Source organism: Mya arenaria, chromosome 8, assembly GCF_026914265.1.
Source record: "Mya arenaria isolate MELC-2E11 chromosome 8, ASM2691426v1".
Lineage (NCBI taxonomy): Eukaryota > Metazoa > Mollusca > Bivalvia > Myida > Myidae > Mya > Mya arenaria.
Window position 1 is genome coordinate 65400256 of NC_069129.1, and position 25293 is coordinate 65425548.

At 36.6% G+C, this 25293-nt stretch overlaps 1 protein-coding gene across 2 annotated transcripts in view; it reads right to left on the reverse strand.

The window, feature by feature from the left end:
• LOC128242297 (uncharacterized) overlaps positions 1 to 25293 on the reverse strand; it is a 135380-nt gene that overhangs the window by 86521 nt on the left and 23566 nt on the right. For both annotated transcript variants that reach the window (XM_052959395.1, XM_052959394.1), the window contains 16 exons: positions 23443 to 23556; positions 22784 to 22897; positions 22479 to 22592; positions 20287 to 20400; positions 19423 to 19536; positions 19118 to 19231; positions 16784 to 16897; positions 15921 to 16034; positions 15616 to 15729; positions 12310 to 12423; positions 11354 to 11464; positions 10575 to 10688; positions 9622 to 9732; positions 8696 to 8809; positions 1524 to 1637; positions 1157 to 1270 (listed from right to left, as the gene is read on the reverse strand). In XM_052959395.1, the coding sequence (XP_052815355.1) occupies positions 1157 to 1270; positions 1524 to 1637; positions 8696 to 8809; positions 9622 to 9732; positions 10575 to 10688; positions 11354 to 11464; positions 12310 to 12423; positions 15616 to 15729; positions 15921 to 16034; positions 16784 to 16897; positions 19118 to 19231; positions 19423 to 19536; positions 20287 to 20400; positions 22479 to 22592; positions 22784 to 22897; positions 23443 to 23556 (1818 nt within the window). The remainder of the gene's footprint in view (positions 1 to 1156; positions 1271 to 1523; positions 1638 to 8695; positions 8810 to 9621; positions 9733 to 10574; positions 10689 to 11353; positions 11465 to 12309; positions 12424 to 15615; positions 15730 to 15920; positions 16035 to 16783; positions 16898 to 19117; positions 19232 to 19422; positions 19537 to 20286; positions 20401 to 22478; positions 22593 to 22783; positions 22898 to 23442; positions 23557 to 25293) is intronic.

The following is a 25293-nucleotide window of genomic DNA, read 5'->3' on the forward strand; positions in this document are numbered from 1 at the left end:
CAATGTTCACTCGTACAAACACCACGTACACACGTACAAACACCACGTACACACGTACAAACACCACGTACACACGTACATACACCACGTTCACTCGTACATACACCACGTTCACTCGTATATACACCATGTTAACTCGAACAAACACCACGTATACACGTACATACACCACATACACAGGTACATACACCACATACACACGTACACACACCACATACACATGTACATACACCACATACACACGTACAAACACCACATATATACGTACATACACCACAAACACACGTACACACACCACATACACACGTACATACACCACGTACACACGTACACACACCACATACATACGTACATACACCACATACATACGTCCATATACCACATACACACGTAAAACACCACATACACACGTACAAACACCATGTACACACGAACATACACCACATACACACGTAAAACACCACGTACACTCGTACAAACACCACGTCCACACGTACATACACCACATATACACGTACAAACACCCCATACATACGTTCATACATCACAAACACACGTACACACACCACATACATACGTACATACACCATGTTCACTCGTACAAACATCACACACACACACGTACAAACACCACATTCACACGTACAAATACCACAAACAAACATACATACACCACATACACATTTACAAACATCACATGCACACGTACAAAACACCACGTACACACGTACGAACACTTCGTACACACGTACAAACACCACGTACACATGTACAAACACCACATACATACGTACATACACCAAATACACACGTACACACACCACATACATAAGTACATACACCACATACACACCTACACACACCACATACATACGTACATACACCATGTTCACTCTTTGAACAGTTGCATAATAACCGGTAACTTGGTATTGCAAAAGCAATCGCTCCAAAGGGAGAATACTTTTTATAAACGGGCAGGTTTTCCGTTCCTCTTATATAAATGGTTATGAGGTATGGCTCAGTTATTTTTGAATGACCCTCGTACATACTATTCTTTGAAGTCTTACTTAGCTTTTAAAAAATGTTATCATACTTCTTCTGTTATGATCAAAAGTCCGCATTATTGGTATGTACACTAACATACACTTGCACTCACCATTCTCGCAGTGTTGTCCCTCATATCCATTGTCACAAAGACACACATAGGAGCCAACTGTGTTCCAACACGAATAACTGTTTATGCATGGCATCCGAGAACACTCATCGACGTCTAAAGGTAAATGCATAAAGTGTATTTTATATTAAACAATAAGGCGACATCTCTCTCGAATGAGAAAATGTCAGTAGAAAAAACATAACACTTTACTAACATTCAATAACACATTTAGTTACATTGCATATTTTATAATCTATTTACCCTAATGTTTAACCATCTGTAAGTGCCGATGATGAAACCGTATTGTATTAAGCCTAATGTTAATGAATCACATCTTGGTCAAAAGTAACCATTAAACACAACGTACCATTTAGGCAATCTTGCCCCTCGTATCCAGCAAGGCACCGACATTCATAGGAGCCCCCAGTATTGGTGCATGAAGCCCCGTTTCCGCAGGGTTGTTGTAAACACTCGTCGATATCTGGAAAGTGTGTCAATAACTTAATATTGATCTATCGACAATGAAACAAAAAACTAGAGAATGTTTGTCTTGGGAGGGGACATGTTTTTAATATTATCCAACGAACAGGAACTTCAAAACTATCTCAATTCACAATGATTTCTTATCAGTGATTGCTGAAATAGTCTGGCGGAAAGGAATGAAAAAGACAGATAATTAAAAACAAAGTGATGGTTAAATTAATGTTTAACAAATAACAATGACAACATCAAATATGACCGCCAGCCTGTCAGTTTGAAGTCAATCGAAAGAATGTCAAGCACCCTACCCGCTGGAGGCGAAGATTTACGCGTAGTATCAAGAACATGCAATATCAATAGCAAATATAGCTTGCTAGACACATTTAAACACATATCATATATCTGCATGATATCCAGCTTGAATGTGATAGGAAAAGCATTTTATGTAAAGCACCTGTATACAATATACACTATATGTACACATCAAAGGACATTAACTATGTAAAAGGTTACCCGATCAGAAAAAAAGATTTGGAGAGTTCACGCGGAAAACACTTATTACTGTTGTTTTTTTTATAATCACTCGAAGAACCATAGCTCTTTTAAGAAATACCAGAACAGACGATGCTTATGTCAATGCACAACAAAGCAGGGTTTATATTTAAAATTTTGTACTACTGGGCTTCCCTCTGTAGTTTGAATTGTATAATTGGTATTTATCATCTCTGTGAAGTGTCATTAAAGTCCCTTCAGATTGTGTTTAAATGTTGCCCGGACGAACTGTTCTGTATGTGTACTATATTAATTAACGAAGCATAGCTCAGTTATGTTCAACTGAGTAGAACGATCCAATGCTAGTTCACTTTTAAGCTTGGAATGTATCGTTCCTGTGAAGTATTACAATCCTTCCAACAGGTTTTTTTTTTTTACAGGCAAACTAGTCACATGTGCAGTATGTCTTAAAAATAAAAGGTCCATTACTCTGTAAACAATTACCCGGACGTAGCACGTTGATGTTACAACAAAATAAGGTTGGTTACTTATCCTTCCTGAGAAAAGAAAATCCATGTTTTGAACAATTCGCCCGAATTTCTTTGTTCTTGAAACAAGCGATATCAGTGTGATTAAAATGTCCTGTAGAAGAGCGACATCAATATAATCAATAACCTGTAGAAGAGCGACATCAATATAATCAAAAACCTGTAGAAGGGCGATATCAATGTGATCAATTACCAGTAGAAGAGCGTTTTCAATGTGATCAATAACCAGAAGAAGAGCGATATCAGTATAATTGATATAAAGCAGTAGAGCGACATCAATATGATCAATAACCAGTACAAGAGCGTTATCAATGTGATGAAAACCAGTAAAGGAGCGTTATTAATTTGATCAATAACCAGTAGAAGAGCATTATCAATTTGATCAATAACTAGTAGAAGAGCGATATCATTGTGATCATTAACCAATAGAACAGCGATATCGATGTGATCAAAAACCAATAGAAGAGCGTTATCAACGCGTTCTTTACCCATTAGAACAGCTTATCAATGTGATCAATAGCCAGTAAAACAGCGATATCAATGTAAACAACTACCATTAGAATGTCGATATCAATACCGTCAATAACCAGTAAAAGAGCGATATCAATACGGTAGATAACGAGCAGAAAAGCAATATCAATACGATATAAAACCAGTAGAAGAGCGTTATCAATGACCAATAGAAGAGCGTTATCAATGTGATCAATAACCAGGAGAAGAATAATATCAATACGATCAATAACCAGTAGGAAGGCGATGTCAATCTAATCAATAACCAGTAAAAAAGCGATATCATTGTGACCAATAGCCAATAGAAGAGCGATTTCAATGTGAGTATTTATCAGTAGAGGAGCGTTCTCATTGTAATCAATAACCAGTAGAAAATCGTTATCAATGTGATCAATAACCAGTAGAGGAGCGATAATCAATAGATGAGCGTTATCAATGTGATCAATTATCAGTAGAGGAACGTTCTCAATGTAATCAATAACCAATAAAAGAGCGTTGTCAGTGTAATCAATAACCAGTAGAAAAGCGAAATCAATGAGGTAAATAACCAGCAGAAGAACAATATCAATACGATATATAATTAGTAGAAGACTGTTATTAATGTGATCAATAACAAGTAGAAGAGCGATATCAATACCATCAATAATCAGTAGAAAGGCACTGTCAATGTAATCAATAACTAGTTAAAAAGCGATATCAATGTGATCAATAACCAATAAAAGAGCGATTTCATTGTGATCAATTATCAGTAGAGGAGCGTTCTCAATGTAATCAATAGCCAGTAGAAAATCGTTGTCAATGTGATCAGTAACCAGTAGAAGGGCGATAACCTATAGATGAGCGTTATCAATGTGATCAATAATCAGTAGAAGGGCGTAATCAATATGATCAATAACCAGTAGAAAAGCCATATCAAAACGATACATAACCAGTAGAAGAGCGATATCAATAAGATCAATAACCAGTAGAAGAGCGATATCAATGTGATCAATAACCAGTACAAAATCGACACCAATACGATAAATAATCAGCAGAAGAGTGATATCACAACGATATACAACCAATAGAAGTACGATATCGATTTGATCAATAACCAAAAGAAGAGCAATATCAATGTGATCAATAACCAATAGAAGAGCGATATCAATGTAATCAATAATCAATAGAAGGGCTTTATCAATGTAATCAATAACCAATAGAAAAGCGATATCGATGTGATCAATAACAAGTAGAAGAGCGTTACCAATGTATAAATAACCAGTAGAAGAGCGATATCAATGTAATCAATGACCAGTAGATGAGATTTTTCAATGTGATCAATAACAAGAAGAAAAGCGATATCAATAAGATAAATAACCAGTAGAGGAGCGTTATTAATGTTTTCAATGACCAGTAGCAAAGCGTTATCAATGTGATCAATAACCAATAGAAAAGCGATTACCAGTAGAAGAGCGTTGTTGCCGCTTACAGAGCCCTGCCTTCGGTCTTTTACCAGAGTTTGATTGAGAGTTTAGTATCTTTTAACACTTCGACAAACCTTTTCACAATTCGGCCGTATGACGGAGCACTGTCAAAACATGATTTTGGAAACATGTTTGTCGAAGTGTTTGATGAAACTAATGACTTTATCAAATTTCGGTGATAAAACAATTGGGGGATGGTTCTCTTTAAGTTATCTTTGATTTAAGTCTTCATTTTAACCAAAGTATTGCCTTCCGACGTAGCATATATGACGTTATTTATCACGTGGTATACACTCACTAAGTCTGTCATTTTGAAGCCGATCTAAATAATGTCAAGCACCATACTCACTCGAGGCGATGATTATGCGAAGTATCAAGAACATGTCTTATCAACAACACAACTAGCTTGCTTGACACATTTAGACAAATTTTATATTTTCGCCAGATTCCCAGCTTGAATGCGATAGGAAAAAACATTTGATGTAAAGCACCTTTCCACATGTTGTTGAACAAAAACGCTAAATTAGAATCAAGGTATAATATAGTTTACACTCTACACTATGTATACACTTCAAATGACATTAACTATGTAAAACGTTATCCGATCAAAACAAGACTTAAAATGACTTATTGTTGTGTACTATTTATAAACTATCGAAGAACCATAGCTCTTTTAAATATTTATCTCATCAATGTGATCAACAATCAGTAAAAGAGTGATACCAAGAAGATCAATAACCAGTAGAAGAGCGTTATCGATGTGATCAATAACCAGTAGAAGAGCGTTATAAATGTGATCATTAACCAGTTGAAGAGCGATATTAATTTGATAAATAACCAGTTGAAAAGCGGTATCAATGTGATAAATAACCAGTAGAAAAGCAATATGAATGAAATCAATAACCAGTAGAAGGGCGTTTTCAATGTGATCAATAACCATTAGAAGAGCGATATCAATGTGATCAATAACCAGAAGAAGAGCGATATCAATGTGATCAAAAACCAGTAGAAGAGCGATATCAATGTGATCAATAACCAGGAAAAGAGCTATATCAATGTTATCAATAACCAGTAGAAGAGCGATATAAAAGTAATTAATAACCAGTAGAAGAGCGATATCAATGCGATCAATAACCAGTAGAAGAGCGATATCAAGATGATCAAATATCCGTAGAAAAGCGATATCAATATGATCAATAACCAGTAGAAGAGCGTTATAAATGAGATCACTAACCAGTAGAAGAGCGATATTAATTTGATAAATAACCAGTTGAAAAGCGGTATCAATGTGATAAATAACCAGTAGAAAAGCAATATGAATGAAATCAATAACCAGTAGAAGGGCGTTTTCAATGTGATCAATAACCATTAGAAGAGCAATATCAATGTGATAAATAACCAGTAGAAGAGCGATATCAATGTGATCAATAACCAGAAGAAGAGCGATATCAATGTGATCAAAAACCAGTAGAAGAGCGATATCAATGTGATCAATAACCAGGAAAAGAGCTATATCAATGTTATCAATAACCAGTAGAAGAGCGATATAAAAGTAATTAATAACCAGTAGAAGAGCGGTATCAATGCGATCAATAACCAGTAGAAGAGCGATATCAAGATGATCAAATATCCGTAGAAAAGCGATATCAATATGATCAATAACCAGTTGAAGAGCGTTATAAATGTGATCACTAACCAGTAGAAGAGCGATATTAATTTGATAAATAACCAGTTGAAAAACGGTATTAATGTGATAAATAACCAGTAGAAAAGCGATATCAATGAAATCAATAACCAGTAGAAGAGCGTTTTTTTCAATGTGATCAATAACCAGTAGAAGAGCGATATCAAAGTGATCAATAACCAGTAGAAAAGCAATTTCCATGAAATCAATAACCAGTAGAAGAGCGTTTTCAATGTGAACAATATCCAGTAGAAGAGCGGTGTCAATGTGATCAATATCCAATAGAAGAGCGTTATCAATGTGATCAATAACCAGAAGAAGAGCGATATCAATGTGATCAAAAACCAGTAGAAGAGCGATATCAATGTGATCAATAACCAGGAAAAGAGCTTTATCAATGTTATCAATAACCAGTAGGAGAGCGATATAAAAGTAATTAATAACCAGTAGAAGAGCGGTATCAATGCGATCAATAACCAGTAGAAGAGCGATATCAAGATGATCAAATATCCGTAGAAAAGCGATATCAATATGATCAATAACCAGTAGAAGAGCGTTATAAATGTGATCACTAACCAGTAGAAGAGCGATATTAATTTGATAAATAACCAGTAGAAAAACGGTATTAATGTGATAAATAACCAGTAGAAAAGCGATATCAATGAAATCAATAACCAGTAGAAGAGCGTTTTTTTTCAATGTGATCAATAACCAGTAGAAGAGGGATATCAAAGTGATCAATAACCAGTAGAAAAGCAATTTCCATGAAATCAATAACCAGTAGAAGAGCGTTTTCAATGTGACCAATATCCAGTAGAAGAGCGGTGTCAATGTGATCAATATCCAATAGAAGAGCGTAATCAATGTGATCAATAACCAGTAGAAGAGCGTTTTCAATGTGATCAATATCCAGTAGAAGAGCGGTATCAATTTGATCAATAACCAGTAGAAGAGCGATATCAATACAATCAATAACCAGTACCAGAGCGATATAAATGTGATCAATTACCAGTAGATGAGCAATATCAAGATGATTAATAACTAGTAGAAGGTAGTTATCAATGTGATTAAAACCAGAAGGGGAACGAATGTGATGCAACATCGATTATAAACGTATCACTGACCTTTCTTAAATCATGTCAACAATAACAACATCTAATGCATTGCACATGTTCATCTTACCAGCATAACGCACACATATGAGTAAACATGGTTATTTGTTTTGTTATTTGATAAATTATTTTTTAATTGAAGTAGATACAAAAGGATGAAATTCGTTTTCGTCTATACCCCGACCAGAGCTATTGAATAAGTGTCTTCATACGGTTTTAAGCGGACCGTGTGCGAGAATTTCGAGTAGCTCCACTAGCCAATACATTGTAATTAGAAATACCATGATAATAATCTAATGTTTATCCTTCGGAAAAGTACTTCTTTTTATATATTTATAAATGCATTTATATGCTCACTGATATATGAAATCCACTTATCGTCGTATAAGGCAGATATAGTTACTCGTTTTCTTCTTCAGAAGTGTCCCCTTACAGACGTAAGAAACCGTTTCGGACAAAATTGGTGTTCGTCCTAGCGAAACGACTGAATTAAATATATAGGCGTTACAAGGGGCATCAAAATTCGTTTAACACTACGAATTCATTTGAAACTAATGTTGTTTCTTAACATCGCCCGGTAAACAAATAAACTCTACGTATTTGGTCTAGCTAAGACTTAATCGTTCCAATTGCCAACCATACTTGAGAGTATTGTGATTTTTATAGGGTATAGGTAAAGTATTTCAACCGGTCTAGAATTTCTACTCTTTGTATTTTATCATAGAAATGATGAATGTATTTTTTTAATCCATATTTTCCTCAATACCCCTGACCTCATAAGCGAACAGAAAATTTGCATCAGTGCACGGTCAAATAATTTAAGTTGTAAATCAATCGAGAAATTTATATTCATTACTTTTTTAAATAAAGGTTTTAATAGCTTGTTTTGCTAGGTACAATTTCGCATTATTGATGATTCCAGTCCGACCTTGAAGTTAATAAAATACCGAGAAATTTGTAAGAATAAACGATTTCGAATCGCCGAATAACATAGTAAACAAAGTAAGATTGAAAGTTGTCTTATTCACAATGTAGATTACAAATGTTTATACGTTTATTATTAGTTCCCTCTAGGTGTGATTCAAATTATTTCAATAAAATGAAAACAGCAAGCCTTAGGGAGACAATCGTGACAATTGTTTTGATTAAATGTAGCATCTACATTTTCCGATTGGCTTGCTCTTACAGCACTGCTAAGCCATCGATTAGGTCTTTCTAGTACCAATCAAAGAAGAAAGTACACCACTCACCAAGTTCGCACAGGTTGCCGGAATAACCTGGCATGCATGTGCATCGGTAACTGTTCAGCAGGTCCTCACACGTGCCACCGTTTCGGCAAACGAACGGAAAACAGTCGTTTATGTCTGTATGAAATAAGTTCGAATGTATCGGAGGATGATATTTTTGAAAGCAATGTCAGAACATAGACTCGTTCAAATTAAGAATAAAAAAATGAGGTATTGTAGTAATATCGGGTATCTATTCGTTGATCTAAACTCGTATTTAACGTCAATTAAAGCAGTACTTGTTTCGCAATGATCGCCCCCATAACCGATCAAACAAGAACATGTGTACTTGTCGTCATATTTTTTGATATGTTCATGACGTAATTTTCACTTTAGTAACGACTTCCCTTTAAAAAGGTTTTAACGAAATCAAGACGAAAAAAACGGCTTTTGCCTGAAAAATTAGATGAAAAATGTACTATGGTATTCAAATAAAAAAAATCATAAGTACTAAATGAGCAATTATCGAATGACTTGCTAGCGTTATGCCAGTTAAACAATTTAACATTTTGCCAATTTATGTGTTTACAAACTTGCGGAGTGATCTTTCTTTAAAGAAAAAGTAATATAGCAATGTTTCATTACGCTTGTGTTATTTGCATTGCATTTTGTTATAATGTTTGTAATGGTCATTTTGACCTAATTCAGACACATCGTTTGTGTTTACTCTTTCGGTGAATACTTACTACTTCTTCAAACCATCTTTGCATGCTTTAAAATAAAGTATTGAATAGAGGTCACTTCATTATGTGGTTAAATATAATATAAGTTTTGTCACGTCGATTTGTATCCTGTCATACTAATTTCCGGCAAGTATGTGAGCTAAATGCAGATTTTCGAATCTATGCAATAGCAAATGCATGAATTATGTAAATGAATAAGACAACCACCTTTATCGCAGTCCATGCCGGTATAACCCAGCTCACAAACACATGCGTAGCTGCCCACCAAGTCCAGACACGTTCCGTGCACACATGGATTCCCCGCACACTCGTTAATGTCTACGGAGAGAAACAGGTAACTTATGTATATTGTTCACTCTATTATGGACATTTTGAAACAATACATTATGTATGGGATCGTGTTTTATTCTCAGGAAAATTCCAACTTACGTTTGCCATTACAAATGTAGTTTACCAGATACAAGTATGATGTGTTGCAACTAAATAAAAGACCAATATTGCTCAAAGATGTACGTGCTATTACCATTACGCTTTTAAAATAGACGGATATTTTTCATAACTCTCGCAATGGGATGGGGCAAGCGTTGGGTGATGGGGGGTTGGGGATAAGGATTACTACAGAAATCATAATGGGGATGTACGGTGTCAAATAATACATATATAAGAAAGTAGATAATATTCGGCCGACAAAAACAGTTTGAGAAACCAAAGTGCGGCCTGATCTGGACGGGGTGCAACATTCTCAGCGCTACATAGCAAGGCCATCAAGAAGATCTTTTTCAAAACAAAAGCAACACTTTTTGATAAGCACTGAGACCGAATGGGAAATAAAAAGAGAATCGTCCATGTTTACAAAGGGAGTTTGTCATACCAGTGCTTAAAAAAACAACAGAATGTCTTGTAAAGAGCTTTTGATATATAATCACATTCATACTGTCAAATAAAATTCGATTTGCTATTTAATGAATAATATCACCTTTATTACAAAACATCAAGAAACTACCAGATCAGTGGCTTACAATGTGTCCAAGACCATGTGAAAGGCACCAGGATCAAGGTCAAATAAACAAAAAAGGAGAGAGGCCAAACATCACAAGATTGAAACACTTCGCACACTGATCATCAAGTGTTATGCTCAATTTCGAGTAAACCTTACATACTTGTCTGACACACATTCCCGGAGTAACCTGCGGCGCATGTGCACACGTATCCGTTGATCTTGTCCGTACACCGACCTCCGTGAATGCATGGATTTGGCGAACACTCATCTATATCTGCAAGAATCAGTATTGGTACAATATCGGTCCGACAATCGGATCCGGAACGGTGCACCAGGTGAATTCCTTTATTAAGGTGACAGCATGGTCCCGTAACACCCGAATACACCAATCAAGACTTAGATAAGCACCAAACCTTAATTCAATTGTCAGCAGTAAATCCCATTGTACATGAGTCCGACTCGATCTTGGCCGAGTATTAATCTTAACGCCCAAATGCACAGCAAAACTAGACTTTGCACTTATCATTCGTATAAATGTTATCCATCATTTTGAAATTTTATGCAAACAGACTTATCTTTATGTTCATTATACATTAAGGTACAAAGGACCATAACTCTGTTAAAAACGATGCGTGGCGATGCGGAACATTTCATATTTACTGCACAAGTACACTTAATACACCTATGACGTTAAAGAATTGTCATCGCCTTAATTAATGCATTGTTTAAAAAGAATATCAACCAATATCTAGTCTTCGGATTTTGCATTATTTGACGAACTGAAAACAAGTGTTTTTTGCTACCAAATAGGTTTTGTCTCGTCGATATTTATTCCGTCATACTAATTTCAGACAAGTTTGTCAGCTAAGTGCGGACTTTCGAGTCTATGCAATATGCAAAAGCAAATGCATTAATTATGTACATGCATAAGACAACCACCTTTATCGCAGTCCATGCCGGTATAACCTGGGTCACAAAAGCATGCGTAGCTGTCCACCAAGTCCACACACGTTCCGTGCACACATGGATTCCCCGCACACTCGTTAATGTCTACGGAGAGAAACAGGTAACTTATGTATATTGTTCACTCTATTATGGACATTTTGAAACAATACACTATATATGGGATCGTGTTTTACCGTAAGGAAAATTCCAATTAACGTTTGTCATTACTAATGTAGTTTACCAGATACAAGTATAATGTGTTGCAACTAAATACTAGTAAAAGAATCATATTGCTGAAAGATGTAAGTGCTATAACCATTGTACTTTTAAAATAGACGGATATTTTTCATAACTCTCGCAATGGGATGGGGAACGCGTTGGGGGATGGGAGTTGGGGGATAAGGATTACCACAGAAAACATAACGGGTATCTAAAGTGTCAAATAATACGTATATAAGAAAGTAAATAATATTCGGCCGACAAAACAAGTTTGAGAGACCAAAGTGCGGCCTGATCTGGACGGGGTGCAACATTCTCAGCGCTACATAGCAAAACTATAAAAGAAATGTTTCCGAAACAAAAGCAACACTGTTTGATAAGCACTGAGACCGAAAGGGCCCCAGAACCAGAATCGTCCATGTTTACAAAGGGAGTTTGTCATACCAGTGCTAAAAAAAGAACGGCATGTCTATTACAGTTTTTGAATTATAATCGCATTCATAATGTCAAATAAATTTCAATTTCCTATTTAATGAATAATATCACCTTTATAACAAAAAAATAAAGCTACTACCAGATCAGTAGCTTAAAATGTGTCCAAGACCTTGTGATAGGCACAAGGATCAAGGTCAAGTTATCAATAAAGGAGGGAGGCCAAACATCAACAGACTGAAACACTTCGCACACTGTTCATTAAATGTTATGCTCAATTTCGAGTTAACCTTTCATACCTGTCTGACACTCATTCCCGGAGTAACCAGCGGCGCATGTGCACACGTATCCGTTGATCTGGTCCGTACACCGACCTTCGTGAAGGCATGGATTTGGCGAACACTCATCTATATCTGCAAAGAATCAGTATTGGTATAATATCGGTCCGACAATCGGATCCGGAACGGTGCACCAGGTGAATTCCTTTATTAAGGTAACACCTTTGTCCATGTCAATATTCCTATTTATATGCTATAAAACGTAAGACCCGAATACACCAATCAAGACTTAGATAAGCATCAAGCCTTTATTCAATTGTCAGCAGTATATCCCATTGCACGTAAGTCCGACTCGATCTGGACCGAGTATTAATCTCAACGCCCAAATGCGCAGCAAAACTAGACTTTGCACTTTTCAATCGTGTGAATGCAATCCATCATTTGAAATTTTATGCAAACAGACTTTGTTTTTGTGTGCTATGGAGATGCTGCATGGTTTTGTCTCTGAAAGTGTATTCTAGAGTTGATATTACACTGACACTGTATTCGATCGCCCTTGATTATAACTCGGTGATATATGTATGACTGACCTTTCTAAAGCCATGTCGTTTGTCATGGTACTATATTGAAGAAGTCCTGAATTTTCAGTTACTGACGATAGCATGTCTCGTTTTATGAACATTTTCAAGTGCTGTCCACACATTGGTACCATTCTAATAACAATTTGCCAGTCTTCGACTGCTCCGTGTTTAATGTAATAGTGATTTTGAAAGACTAATCATAATTGAAAATAGGAATTACTTTGATGATCATTTCTATAGTAATTCAAAAAATCCTTAACCCTTTGCTGACCTACTGTATAACTCTATACATATTATAAATCACCCATTCTCGTGTGAAGAAGTAGGAAAATGTAATAACGACAATAACGAAGCCTGCAAGTTGTCTTGACTCTATTTCGTACGCGGTTCTAAAGATTCACCGATCATCGCAGTTCGTCAAAATTTATTTTAGTTTGGTTAATATTTGACAAGTGTTGTACCAAATGATTAGAAAAAGCCATTACACTCAATAAAAATGGTTTAGGAAGACCGCACGTGTGAGAACAACATGTTCACTCTTAACAGCATCCTCACGAAAAACACCAATGTGTTCACCGCCTGTATAGACCTTAAGAAAGCCTTCGATTTTGTGGACAGTGCTATGGCGCTCTATAAACAATTGCTTCTAGGTGTCGACGGTTAACGTATTTTACAGCATGAAGTCATTTTATAGTCATACGTCGATCACCATCTTAATTACCAACAAGTTGAATGAATGATTTTACCGCAATTATCGAGAAGCTCTAGGAAATAATTTGTCGCCGACAGTTTTGCCGAATTTTTAATGACCTCGTCCGTGATATCAATAACATTGGCATTGGTATGCAAGAGGGTGATCATCCAGTGTCCATATGACTCTATGCTGAGGAAATTGTGCCTTTTGCCAACATACAACTTACAGACTTTGCGTAATACTCTTCACGTTTGGTGCAAGAAATTGCAAATCCTTATAAACACTTTGCATTTCTGGTGTCAACGGATCATACAAAAGAGCATTGCCGCGGAGCAGGAACACCCGTAGGTAGCCTTATTCGTTTGGAAATACATGGCCTTGAATACTTTAATCAAATGAAAAACTATTTAACAGTTGCATTATACCAATACCGGATTTATTACTCAAGTTTATGGGCTTTTCCAAGGCCGGGATAACGTTAAACGAAAAGCCATAGTGTGTCTTATGTTTGCCGTTTTGCTCCTACTGCTGCAATTTCCTCTGATGTCGGATGGCTCCCGGCAAAATTGAGGATTTGTTTTAGATATGGTTCGTTTTGGGAATAGGCATATAGTTATATACAGCAATAAGATGGCAAAACAAGTGTTTGTAACGACATATTAAGACTCACGCACGACCATTTGATGCAGCGAGATAAAATGGATCATGAATGACGTTCAGTTATCCATTCACTTCAAATCCGAATCAACAGTCGACAAACAAGCAGCAAGGGTACAATTAATTCAAGTTATTACGCACATTGGTCAATCGCCACCATAATTGCAAATATGCAGTTGTTTTAAAAAAAACTTTAGAAGCTGATGATAATAGGCGTCAAACATCTTAAAAATGAATGTTATTCTATGGCACAATTCCGTTGCGGAATCCTCCCTTTGTGGATCGAGACTGGTCGTTATGTCTTTATGTCAACGGGTACTTGGACGAACGGGTATGCCCCATGTGCGACGGCGTACAAATACAGTCAATTATTAACTTTCTCCTCGATTGCCAGCCTTATAATGAATTTATAATGACCTTAGACAAGACATTTTCGGCAACTTTTTAAGGGGAAAATATGTTTAGTACAAAATCAACCCACAAACGAATCAGATACGTTCTAAATGAAAGCACTAGATAATTCTGCAACATTCTTCGAGAAAGCGTTGACTATTAGTTGCTGTAGGATATATAAAGGTCATTAAAATTAAAGCATATAACACATCAGCTGATATGCTTATTGTATGATTATGCCATATTAAGGTATCAACTGCATTACGTCTGTGATCATACATGTACATTTATTGCTCCATTTGTATAACGTTGACATCTAGACCCATGTGTTGGGTGATCTCCTTTCTTTCTTAATTCGTTCACTAATGTATATTACACATGACAAGCTTATAAACAGTTACTTACTTACATATGGACTAAACCATAAGGTCTAAGATACAACAGTCAGAAGTTATACAATGTTTTATTTCAAAAAATTAAGATGGCTCCCTTCAAGTTATTGTACAGAATACGTTGCCAATTATCGAAAGTTGTATTTTTTCAAACCTATAGGATTATGGATATTTACATTCGACTAATTCTCTGTATAGATAAAACTTGACGTTTATATTGCATTCGCGCTTAGTCATTTAACCAATTAAAACAACGTAACAATTATCAGCCTTATCAGCTATACAAACCTATGATCTCGGTAACACTTATTCAACAATAAAAACCAAATTGCAGAAAATACTGCTTATTTTATCTCGTAGTAACTAATTATTTAAAATGTCAATTTAAATAGTGTTCACACTTTTCTTCCGTTTGCTTTTTTGAACGCAGTGTGGCATGCGAGCAAATTACAAGCTTCATAGAATGTGTTCGCGTTCCCTACTGCGTCCATACAGCATAAACGCGAGATAAAATGCGATCAATCGTCAGACAACACTGTTCAGCCGCTGTTCAAAATTCAATCGATGACATAAAGATACTAAATATCATTATAAGTAGTAGTCCACTCACCCAGTTCGCACTGGTTGCCGGAATAACCTGACATGCATGTGCATCGGTAGTTGTTCAGCAGGTCCTCGCACGTACCACCGTTTCGGCAAACGGACGGAGAACAATCGTTGATGTCTGTATGAAACAAGGTTGTATATATCGGACAAAGTTGATTTTGAAAACAATGAAATAACATGGACTCGTTCAAATTAAGAAATATGATTTTATGATCCATTAATAAGAAACAAGTAACTGGTGAAAGAAAAAGAGAACTATTAACGGAGATATTTTCTTTGATCTAGACTCGTATTTATTTAAAGCAGTACTTGTTTCGCAATGATCGCCACCATAACCGATTAAACAGGAGCACGTGTACATGTTCACTCCGTCTACGCACGTGCCTCCGTTCTCACAAACCACGCCATCGCATTCGTTGATATCTAAAACATTCCAGAACAAAATGTAAGGAGCTATCAGTAAGGTAGAACCTAAATGCATTATTTAGTAAGTAGTTTAAGGTTTATAAGTCAAAAGTTGATGTTTGTTATACATGTGTATGTTTTGATTTTGAATAAAAGTGTCACTTTAAGAATATGTCTTATTGAATTAATACATAATATCAATTATTTTACAACTCTCAACTTCATAAGGATATTTAACTATTTAATTAACTATTTAATGGGCACAGTACTAAATTTCTATTAAGAAATCTGGGGTACGCATCCAGCAACATACGTATAAATGATTAATGTTAAATCACCTCATTATGTACTTTGCTTTAAAAATTAACAAACTTCACTGATTCATATGAGGAACACAGAAAGAAATTGCACTGATTTTATTTAGTAAGCTTGCCTTTGGTACTATGTTTTTGATTAGCCGAATACCAGATAGCAATGCCGTTTCCTTCGCCATATGCATTGCAGATAGGTAGTACCCGGAATAATTTCCACAGATACATCCGATCGATTTTGTTTATATGTAGAATGCATACTAAGAATGTAACGTACATTTTCAGCCAATAAAATTGCAGAAAGGTAATCATTAATCATTAAGAACTTATACATAAGTGGTTGTTTAAACACTCCCTGCGTGAGAGTTTGCATTTACAACGTTACAGTCAATGATGTAGTATTCTAAGACAGTTGAATGACCTGAACTTTTATTTGTGTGAGGAAACCTTACATACCTGTCTGACACTCATTCCCGGAGTAACCAGCGGCACATGTGCACATGAATCCGTTGATCCTGTCCGTACACCGACCTTCGTGAAGGCATGGATTTGGAGAACACTCATCTATATCTGCAATGAATCAAAATTGGTACAATATCGGTTCGACAATCGGATCCGGAACGATGCACCAGGTGTATCCCTCAATTAGAGTGTCAGCATGGTCCATGTCTATATTCCAAATTATATGGTATGTAACACCAGAATATACAAATCAAGACTAAACTTAACACCAAACCAATTTCCATTGTCATCAGTATGTCCTGGTGCACACCTGCACGAGTACCGATTTTCAAAGTAGTTTCAAATTCTGTGCATATGATATGTTAATTTGAAATGAGTAATATGTATTGGTGTAATTCCAACTTATCTTAAGCGTACAATAGTGTTATTGTTGAGTCTTGCCATTCGATTAAGTAAAGAATTATCGGGGTGGTCAAGGCTAATAATTCCGTCTCGATTATGACTATTCCTTTTTCCTTAATGCCCTATTTCACGGGAATCCGGCTTGATCTGGACTGAGAATTTACCCCAACGCCCCATTTCACAGGAATCCGGCTTGATCTAGACTGAGGATTTACCCAAATGCAGTATTCCACAGGAACCCGGCTTGATCTGGACTGCAAATGTACCCCAACGCCCCATTTCACAGGAATCCGGCTTGATCTAGACTGAGGATCTACCCCAAAGCCCAAATGCAAAGCACAACTAGACTAATCACTTATCATTCATGCAAATGCAATCCATCAGATTTGGAAATTTCACGCGGACAAACTTATCGTTATGTGCATTATATATGAAGGTAAAAGGAACTTAACTGAAGGAAATAGTTTGTCGTCGACAAGTTTGCCGAATTTGTTAATAACCTTGTCGCCGAAACCAATAACCTTGGCCTTAATGTACAAGTTGGCGATCATCCCGTGTCTCTATGCTGATGATATAGTGTTAATTACAAACTCAGATAGAAGCTTACAGACAAAGCTTTATACTCTTCCATTAAGTGCAAGAAATGGCGATTCCTCATAAACACTTCAAAATCTATGTGCATGCATGTCCTTCATCGACGGATAAGACAAACCAGACTTGTGTTTTTTAGATAGGTGATAACGTTTTCGAAACAGTTTCCGATAACACGGAATAATCCGCACATACAAAGGTTACTTTGTTTCTCACACTGATACGCGTGGCAGCGGGTCACAAAGACAAATAGGTAGCCATACTAGTATATATATATATATATATATATATATATATATATATATATATATATATATATATTTATATACATGACCTTAAAGACTAAAATCATATAAAAGTTATTCAACAGTTGCATTGTATCAATACTGAAATTACTGCTAAAATATATGGGCTTTCAAACATTTCCATGCCAGTGATAATGTTCAACACAGAGCCAAACATTAATCTTTGGTGTACATCGTTTCGCTCCTATTGGTGCAATTTCCGGTTATGTCGAAAGGATCCCGGCACAGTCGCGGAAAAGTTAAAAATGGTTCGCAATGGGAACAGGTTCATACTTATGGACAGCAATAGAATACAGGTGTTTGTAACAAACTATTTTAACTCCCGCAGAATGATTGGTGCAGTGAGGTAAAAGCCTGAATGACCGTCAGTTATACGTTTACTTTAAATCCGAATCTAGAGTCGGCCTACAAGCAGCAAGTGTACAATTATTTAATGCTCCATACCCACGTTGGTCAATCATCGCCAAAATTGCAAACATGGAGGTTGTTTAGAGAAACCTCAGATGCTGAGAATGATGAGGCGCTAAATATCTTACAGAATGAATGCTCTTCCAGGGCACATTTCTGTTGCGGAATCTCCCCTTTGTGGACCGAGACTAATATTTTCATTCGCCTAGTTCTCTGTATAGATAACACTTGACGTTTATATTGCATTAGCGCTAAGTCGTTTAACCAATTATAAACAACGTTACACTTATCAGCTTTATCAGCTGTACAAACGTATGATGTCGATTACACTTCTTCAACAATAAATACCAAATTGCAGAAGATACTGCTTATTTTACATCGTAGACACTAATTATTTAAAATGTCAATTTAAATAGTGTTCGCACTTTTCTACTGTTTGCTTTTTGAACGCATTGGCATGCGAGAATATTAATAGCTTCAAAGAATGAGTTCGCATTCCCCACTCCGTCCATACAGCATACACGCAAGATAAAATGCAGTCAATCGTTAAACAACACTGTTCAGCCACTAACAAAAGTCAATCGTAGACAGAACGATAGTAAATATCATTAAGAACACTCACCAAGTTCGCACTGGTTGCCGGAATAACCTGGCATGCATGTGCATCGGTAGTTGTTCAGCAGATCATCGCACGTGCCACCGTTTCGGCAAACGGACGGAGAACAATCGTTGATGTCTGTATGAAACAAGGTTGTATATATCGGACAAAGTTGATTTTGAAAACAATGGAATAGCACTGACTCGTTCAATTTAAGAAATATGATTTTATGATCCATTAATAAGAAACCAGTAACTGGTGAAAGAAAACGAGAACTAATAACGGAGATATATTCGTTGATCTAAACTCGTATTTATTTAAAGCAGTACTTGTTTCGCAATGATCGCCCCCATAACCGATTAAACAGGAGCACGTGTACTTGTTCACTCCGTCTACGCACGTGCCTCCGTTCTCACAAACCACGCCATCGCATTCGTTGATATCTAAAACATTCCAGAACAAAATGTAAGGAGCTATCAGTAAGGTAGAACCTAAATGCATTATTTAGTAAGTAGTTTAAGGTTTATAAGTCAAAAGTTGATGTTTGTTATACATGTGTATGTTTTGATTTTGAATAAGAGTGTCACTTTAAGAATATTTCTTATTGAATTAATACATAATATCAATTATTTTACAACTCTCAACTTCATAAGGATATTTAACTATTTAATTAACTATTTTATGGGCACAGTACTAAATTTCTATTAAGAAATCTGGGGTACGCATCCAGCAACATACGGTTATATGATTAATGTTAAATCACCTCATTATGTACTCTGCTTGAAAAAATTAACAAACTTCACTGCTTCATATGAGGAACACAGAAAGAAATTACACAGATTTTATTTAGTAAGCTACCCTTTGGTACTATCTTTTTGATTAGCCGAATACCAGATAGCAATGCCGTTTCCTTAGCCATATGCATTGCAGATAGGTAGTACCCGGAATAATTTCCACAGATACATCCGATCGATTTTGTTTATATGTAGAATGCATACTAAGAATGTAACGTACATTTTCAGCCAATAAAATTGCAGAAAGGCAATCATTAATCATTAAGAACTTATACATAAGTGGTTGTTTAAACACTCCCTGCGTGAGAGTTTGCATTTACAACGTTACAGTCAATGATGTAGTATTCTAAGACAGTTGAATGACCTGAACTTTTATTTGTGTGAGGAAACCTTACATACCTGTCTGACACTCATTCCCGGAGTAACCAGCGGCACATGTGCACATGTATCCGTTGATCCTGTCCGTACACCGACCTTCGTGAAGGCATGGATTTGGAGAACACTCATCTATATCTGCAATGAATCAAAATTGGTACAATATCGGTTCGACAATCGGATCCGGAACGATGCACCAGGTGTATCCCTCAATTAGAGTGTCAGCATGGTCCATGTCTATATTCCAAATTATATGGTATGTAACACCAGAATGTACAAATCAAGACTAAACTTAACACCAAACCAATTTCCATTGTCATCAGTATGTCCTGGTGCACACCTGCACGTGTACCGATTTTCAAAGTAGTTTCAAATTCTGTGCATATGATATGTTAATTTGAAATGAGCAATATGTATTGGTGTAATTCCAACTTATCTTAAGCGTACAATAGTGTTATTGTTGAGTCTTGCCATTCGATTAAGTAAAGAATTATCGGGGTGGTCAAGGCTAAGAATTCCGTCTCGATTATGACTATTCCTTTTTCCTTAATGCCCTATTTCACGGGAGTCCGGCTTGATCTGGACTGAGAATTTACCCCAACGCCCCATTTCACAGGAATCCGGCTTGATCTAGACCGAGGATCTACCCCAAAGTCCAAATGCAAAGCAAAACTAGACTAGTCACTTATCATTCATGCAAATGCATTCCATTATATTTGGAAATTTCACGCGGACAAACTTATCTTTATGTACATTATATATGAAGGTAAAAAGGAACTTAATTGAAGGAAACAGTTTGTCGTCGACAAGTTTGTCGAATTTGTTAATGACCTTGTCGCCGAAACCAATAACCTTGGCCTTGATGTGCAAGTTGGCGATCATCCCGTGTCTCTATGCTGATGATATAGTGTTAATTACAAACTCAAATAGAAGCTTACAGACAAAGCTTTATACTCTTCCATTAAGTGCAAGAAATGGCGATTCCTCATAAACACTTCAAAATCTATGTGCATGCATGTCCTTCATCGACGGATAAGACAAACCAGACTTGTGTTTTTTAGATAGGTGATAACGTTTTCGAAACAGTTTCCGATAACACGGAATAATCCGCACATACAAAGGTTACTTTGTTTCTCACACTGATGCGCGTGGCAGCGGGTCACAAAGACAAATAGGTAGCCATACTAGTATATATATATATATTTATATACATGACCTTAAAGACTAAAATCATATAAAAGTTATTCAACAGTTGCATTGTATCAATACTGAAATTACTGCTAAAATATATGGGCTTTCAAACATTTCCATGCCAGTGATAATGTTCAACACAGAGCCAAACATTAATCTTTGGTGTACATCGTTTCGCTCCTATTGGTGCAATTTCCGGTTATGTCGAAAGGATCCCGGCACAGTCGCGGAAAAGTTAAAATGGTTCGCTATGGGAACAGGTTCATACTTATGGACAGCAATAGAATACAGGTGTTTGTAACAAACTATTTTAACTCCCGCAGAATAATTGGTGCAGTGAGGTAAAAGCCTGAATGACCGTCAGTTATACGTTTACTTTAAATCCGAATCTAGAGTCGGCCTACAAGCAGCAAGTGTACAATTATTTAATGCTCTTAACCCACGTTGGTCAATCATCGCCAAAATTGCAAACATGGAGGTTGTTTAGAGAAACCTCAGATGCTGAGAATGATGAGGCGCTAAATATCTTACAGAATGAATGCTCTTCCAGGGCACATTTCTGTTGCGGAATCTCCCCTTTGTGGACCGAGACTAATATTTTCATTCGCCTAGTTCTCTGTATAGATAACACTTGACGTTTATATTGCATTAGCGCTAAGTCGTTTAACCAATTATAAACAACGTTACACTTATCAGCTTTATCAGCTGTACAAACGTATGATGTCGATTACACTTCTTCAACAATAAATACCAAATTGCAGAAGATACTGCTTATTTGACATCGTAGACACTAATTATTTAAAATGTCAATTTAAATAGTGTTCGCACTTTTCTACCGTTTGCTTTTTGAACGCATTGGCATACGAGAATATTACTAGCTTCAAAGAATGAGTTCGCATTCCCCACTCCGTCCATACAGCATACACGCAAGATAAAATGCAGTCAATCGTTAAACAACACTGTTCAGCCACTAACAAAAGTCAATCGTAGACAGAACGATACTAAATATCATTAAGAACACTCACCAAGTTCGCACTGGTTGCCGGAATAACCTGGCATGCATGTGCATCGGTAGTTGTTCAGCAGATCATCGCACGTGCCACCGTTTCGGCAAACGGACGGAGAACAATCGTTGATGTCTGTATGAAACAAGGTTGTATATATCGGACAAAGTTGATTTTGAAAACAATGGAATAGCACGGACTCGTTCAAATTAAGAAATATGATTTTATGATCCATTAATAAGAAACCAGTAACTGGTGAAAGAAAACGAGAACTATTAACGGAGATATATTCGTTGATTTAAACTCGTATTTATTTTAAGCAGTACTTGTTTCGCAATGATCGCCCCCATAACCGATTAAACAGGAGCACGTGTACTTGTTCACTCCGTCTACGCACGTGCCTCCGTTCTCACAAACCACGCCATCGCATTCGTTGATATCTAAAACATTCCAGAACAAAATGTAAGGAGCTATCAGTAAGGTAGAACCTAAATGCATTATTTAGTAAGTAGTTTAAGGTTTATAAGTCAAAAAGTTGATGTTTGTTATACATGTGTATGTTTTGATTTTGAATAAGAGTGTCACTTTAAGAATATGTCTTATTGAATTAATACATAATATCAATTATTTTACAACTCTCAACTTCATCTTTATCTCTACTATCTTTTTGATTAGCCGAATACCAGAAAGCAATGCCGTTTCCTTCGCCATATGCATTGCAGATAGGTAGTACCCGGAATAATTTCCACAGATACATCCGATCGATTTTGTTTATATGTAGAATGCATACCAAGAATGTAACGTACATTTTCAGCCAATAAAATTGCAGAAAGGCAATCATTAATCATTAAGAACTTATACATAAGTGGTTGTTTAAACACTCCCTGCGTGAGAGTTTGCATTTACAACGTTACAGTCAATGATGTAGTATTCTAAGACAGTTGAATGACCTGAACTTTTATTTGTGTGAGGAAACCTTACATACCTGTCTGACACTCATTCCCGGAGTAACCAGCGGCACATGTGCACATGTATCCGTTGATCCTGTCCGTACACCGACCTTCGTGAAGGCATGGATTTGGAGAACACTCATCTATATCTGCAATGAATCAAAATTGGTACAATATCGGTTCAACAATCGGATCCGGAACGATGCACCAGGTGTATCCCTCAATTAGAGTGTCAGCATGGTCCATGTCTATATTCCAAATTATATGGTATGTAACACCAGAATGTACAAATCAAGACTAAACTTAACACCAAACCAATTTCCATTGTCATCAGTATGTCCTGGTGCACACCTGCACGAGTACCGATTTTCAAAGTAGTTTCAAACTCTGTGCATATGATATGTTAATTTGAAATGAGCAATATGTATTGGTGTAATTCCAACTTATCTTAAGCGTACAATAGTGTTATTGTTGAGTCTTGCCATTCGATGAAGTAAAGAATTATCGGGGTGGTCAAGGCTAAGAATTCCGTCTCGATTATGACTATTCCTTTTTCCTTAATGCCCTATTTCACGGGAGTCCGGCTTGATCTGGACTGAGAATTTACCCCAACGCCCAATTTTACAGGAATCCGGCTTGATCTGGACCGAGGATTTACCCAAATGCCCTATTCCACAGGAACCAGGCTTGATCTGGACTGCAAATGTACCCCAACGCCCCATTTTACAGGAATCCGGCTTGATCTAGACTGAGGATCTACCCCAAAGCCCAAATGCAAAGCAAAACTAGACTAGTCACTTATCATTCATGCAAATGCATTCCATCATATTTGGAAATTTCACGCGGACAAACTTATCTTTATGTGCATTATATATGAAGGTAAAAGGAACTTAATTGAAGGAAACAGTTTGTCGTCGACAAGTTTGTCGAATTTGTTAATGACCTTGTCGCCGAAACCAATAACCTTGGCCTTGATGTGCAAGTTGGCGAACATCCCGTGTCCTTATTACTCTATGCTGATGATATAGTGGTAATTACCAACTCAGATAGAAACTTGCTGACAAAGCTTAATACTCTTCATATTAAGTGCAAAAAATGGCGATTCCTCATAAACACTTCAAAATCTAAGTACATGCATGTCCTTCATCGACGGATAAGAAAAACCAGACTTTTGTTTTTCAGATCGGTGACAACGTTCTCGACACAATTATCACATACACAGGTTACTCTGTTTCTCACACAGATGCACGTGGCAGCGGGCAGACAAATAGGTCGCCATACTAGTTTATATCTTTACTGCTCAAGTATATGTGTTTTTAAACATTTCCATGCCAGTGATAATGTGCAACACAGAGCCAAACATTAATCTTTGGTGTACATAGTTTCTCTCTTCCTGCTGCAATTTCCGGTTATGTCGAATGGATCCCGGCACAGTCGCGGAAAAGTTGAAAATGGTTCGTTATGGGGAAAGGCTCATACGTATGGACAGCAAAAGAATACAGGTGTTTGTAACGAAATATTTTAACTCCCGCACACTGATTGGTGCAGTGAGGTTAGAGCCTGAATGACAGTCAGTTATACTTTTACTTTAAATCCGAATCTACAGTCGGCCTACAAGCAGCAAGTGTACAATTATTTAACGCTCTCAACGCACATTGGTCAATCTACTCAAAATTGCAAACATGGAGGTTGTTCAGAGAAACCTTAGATGCAGAGAATGATGAGGCGCTAAATATCTTAACAAAATGAATGCTCTTCCAGGGCACATTTCTGTTGCGGAATCTCCCCTTTGTGGACCGAGACTTATATTTTCATTCGCCTAGTTCTCTATATAGATAACACTTGACGTTTATATTGCATAAGCGCTAAGTCATTTAACCAATTAT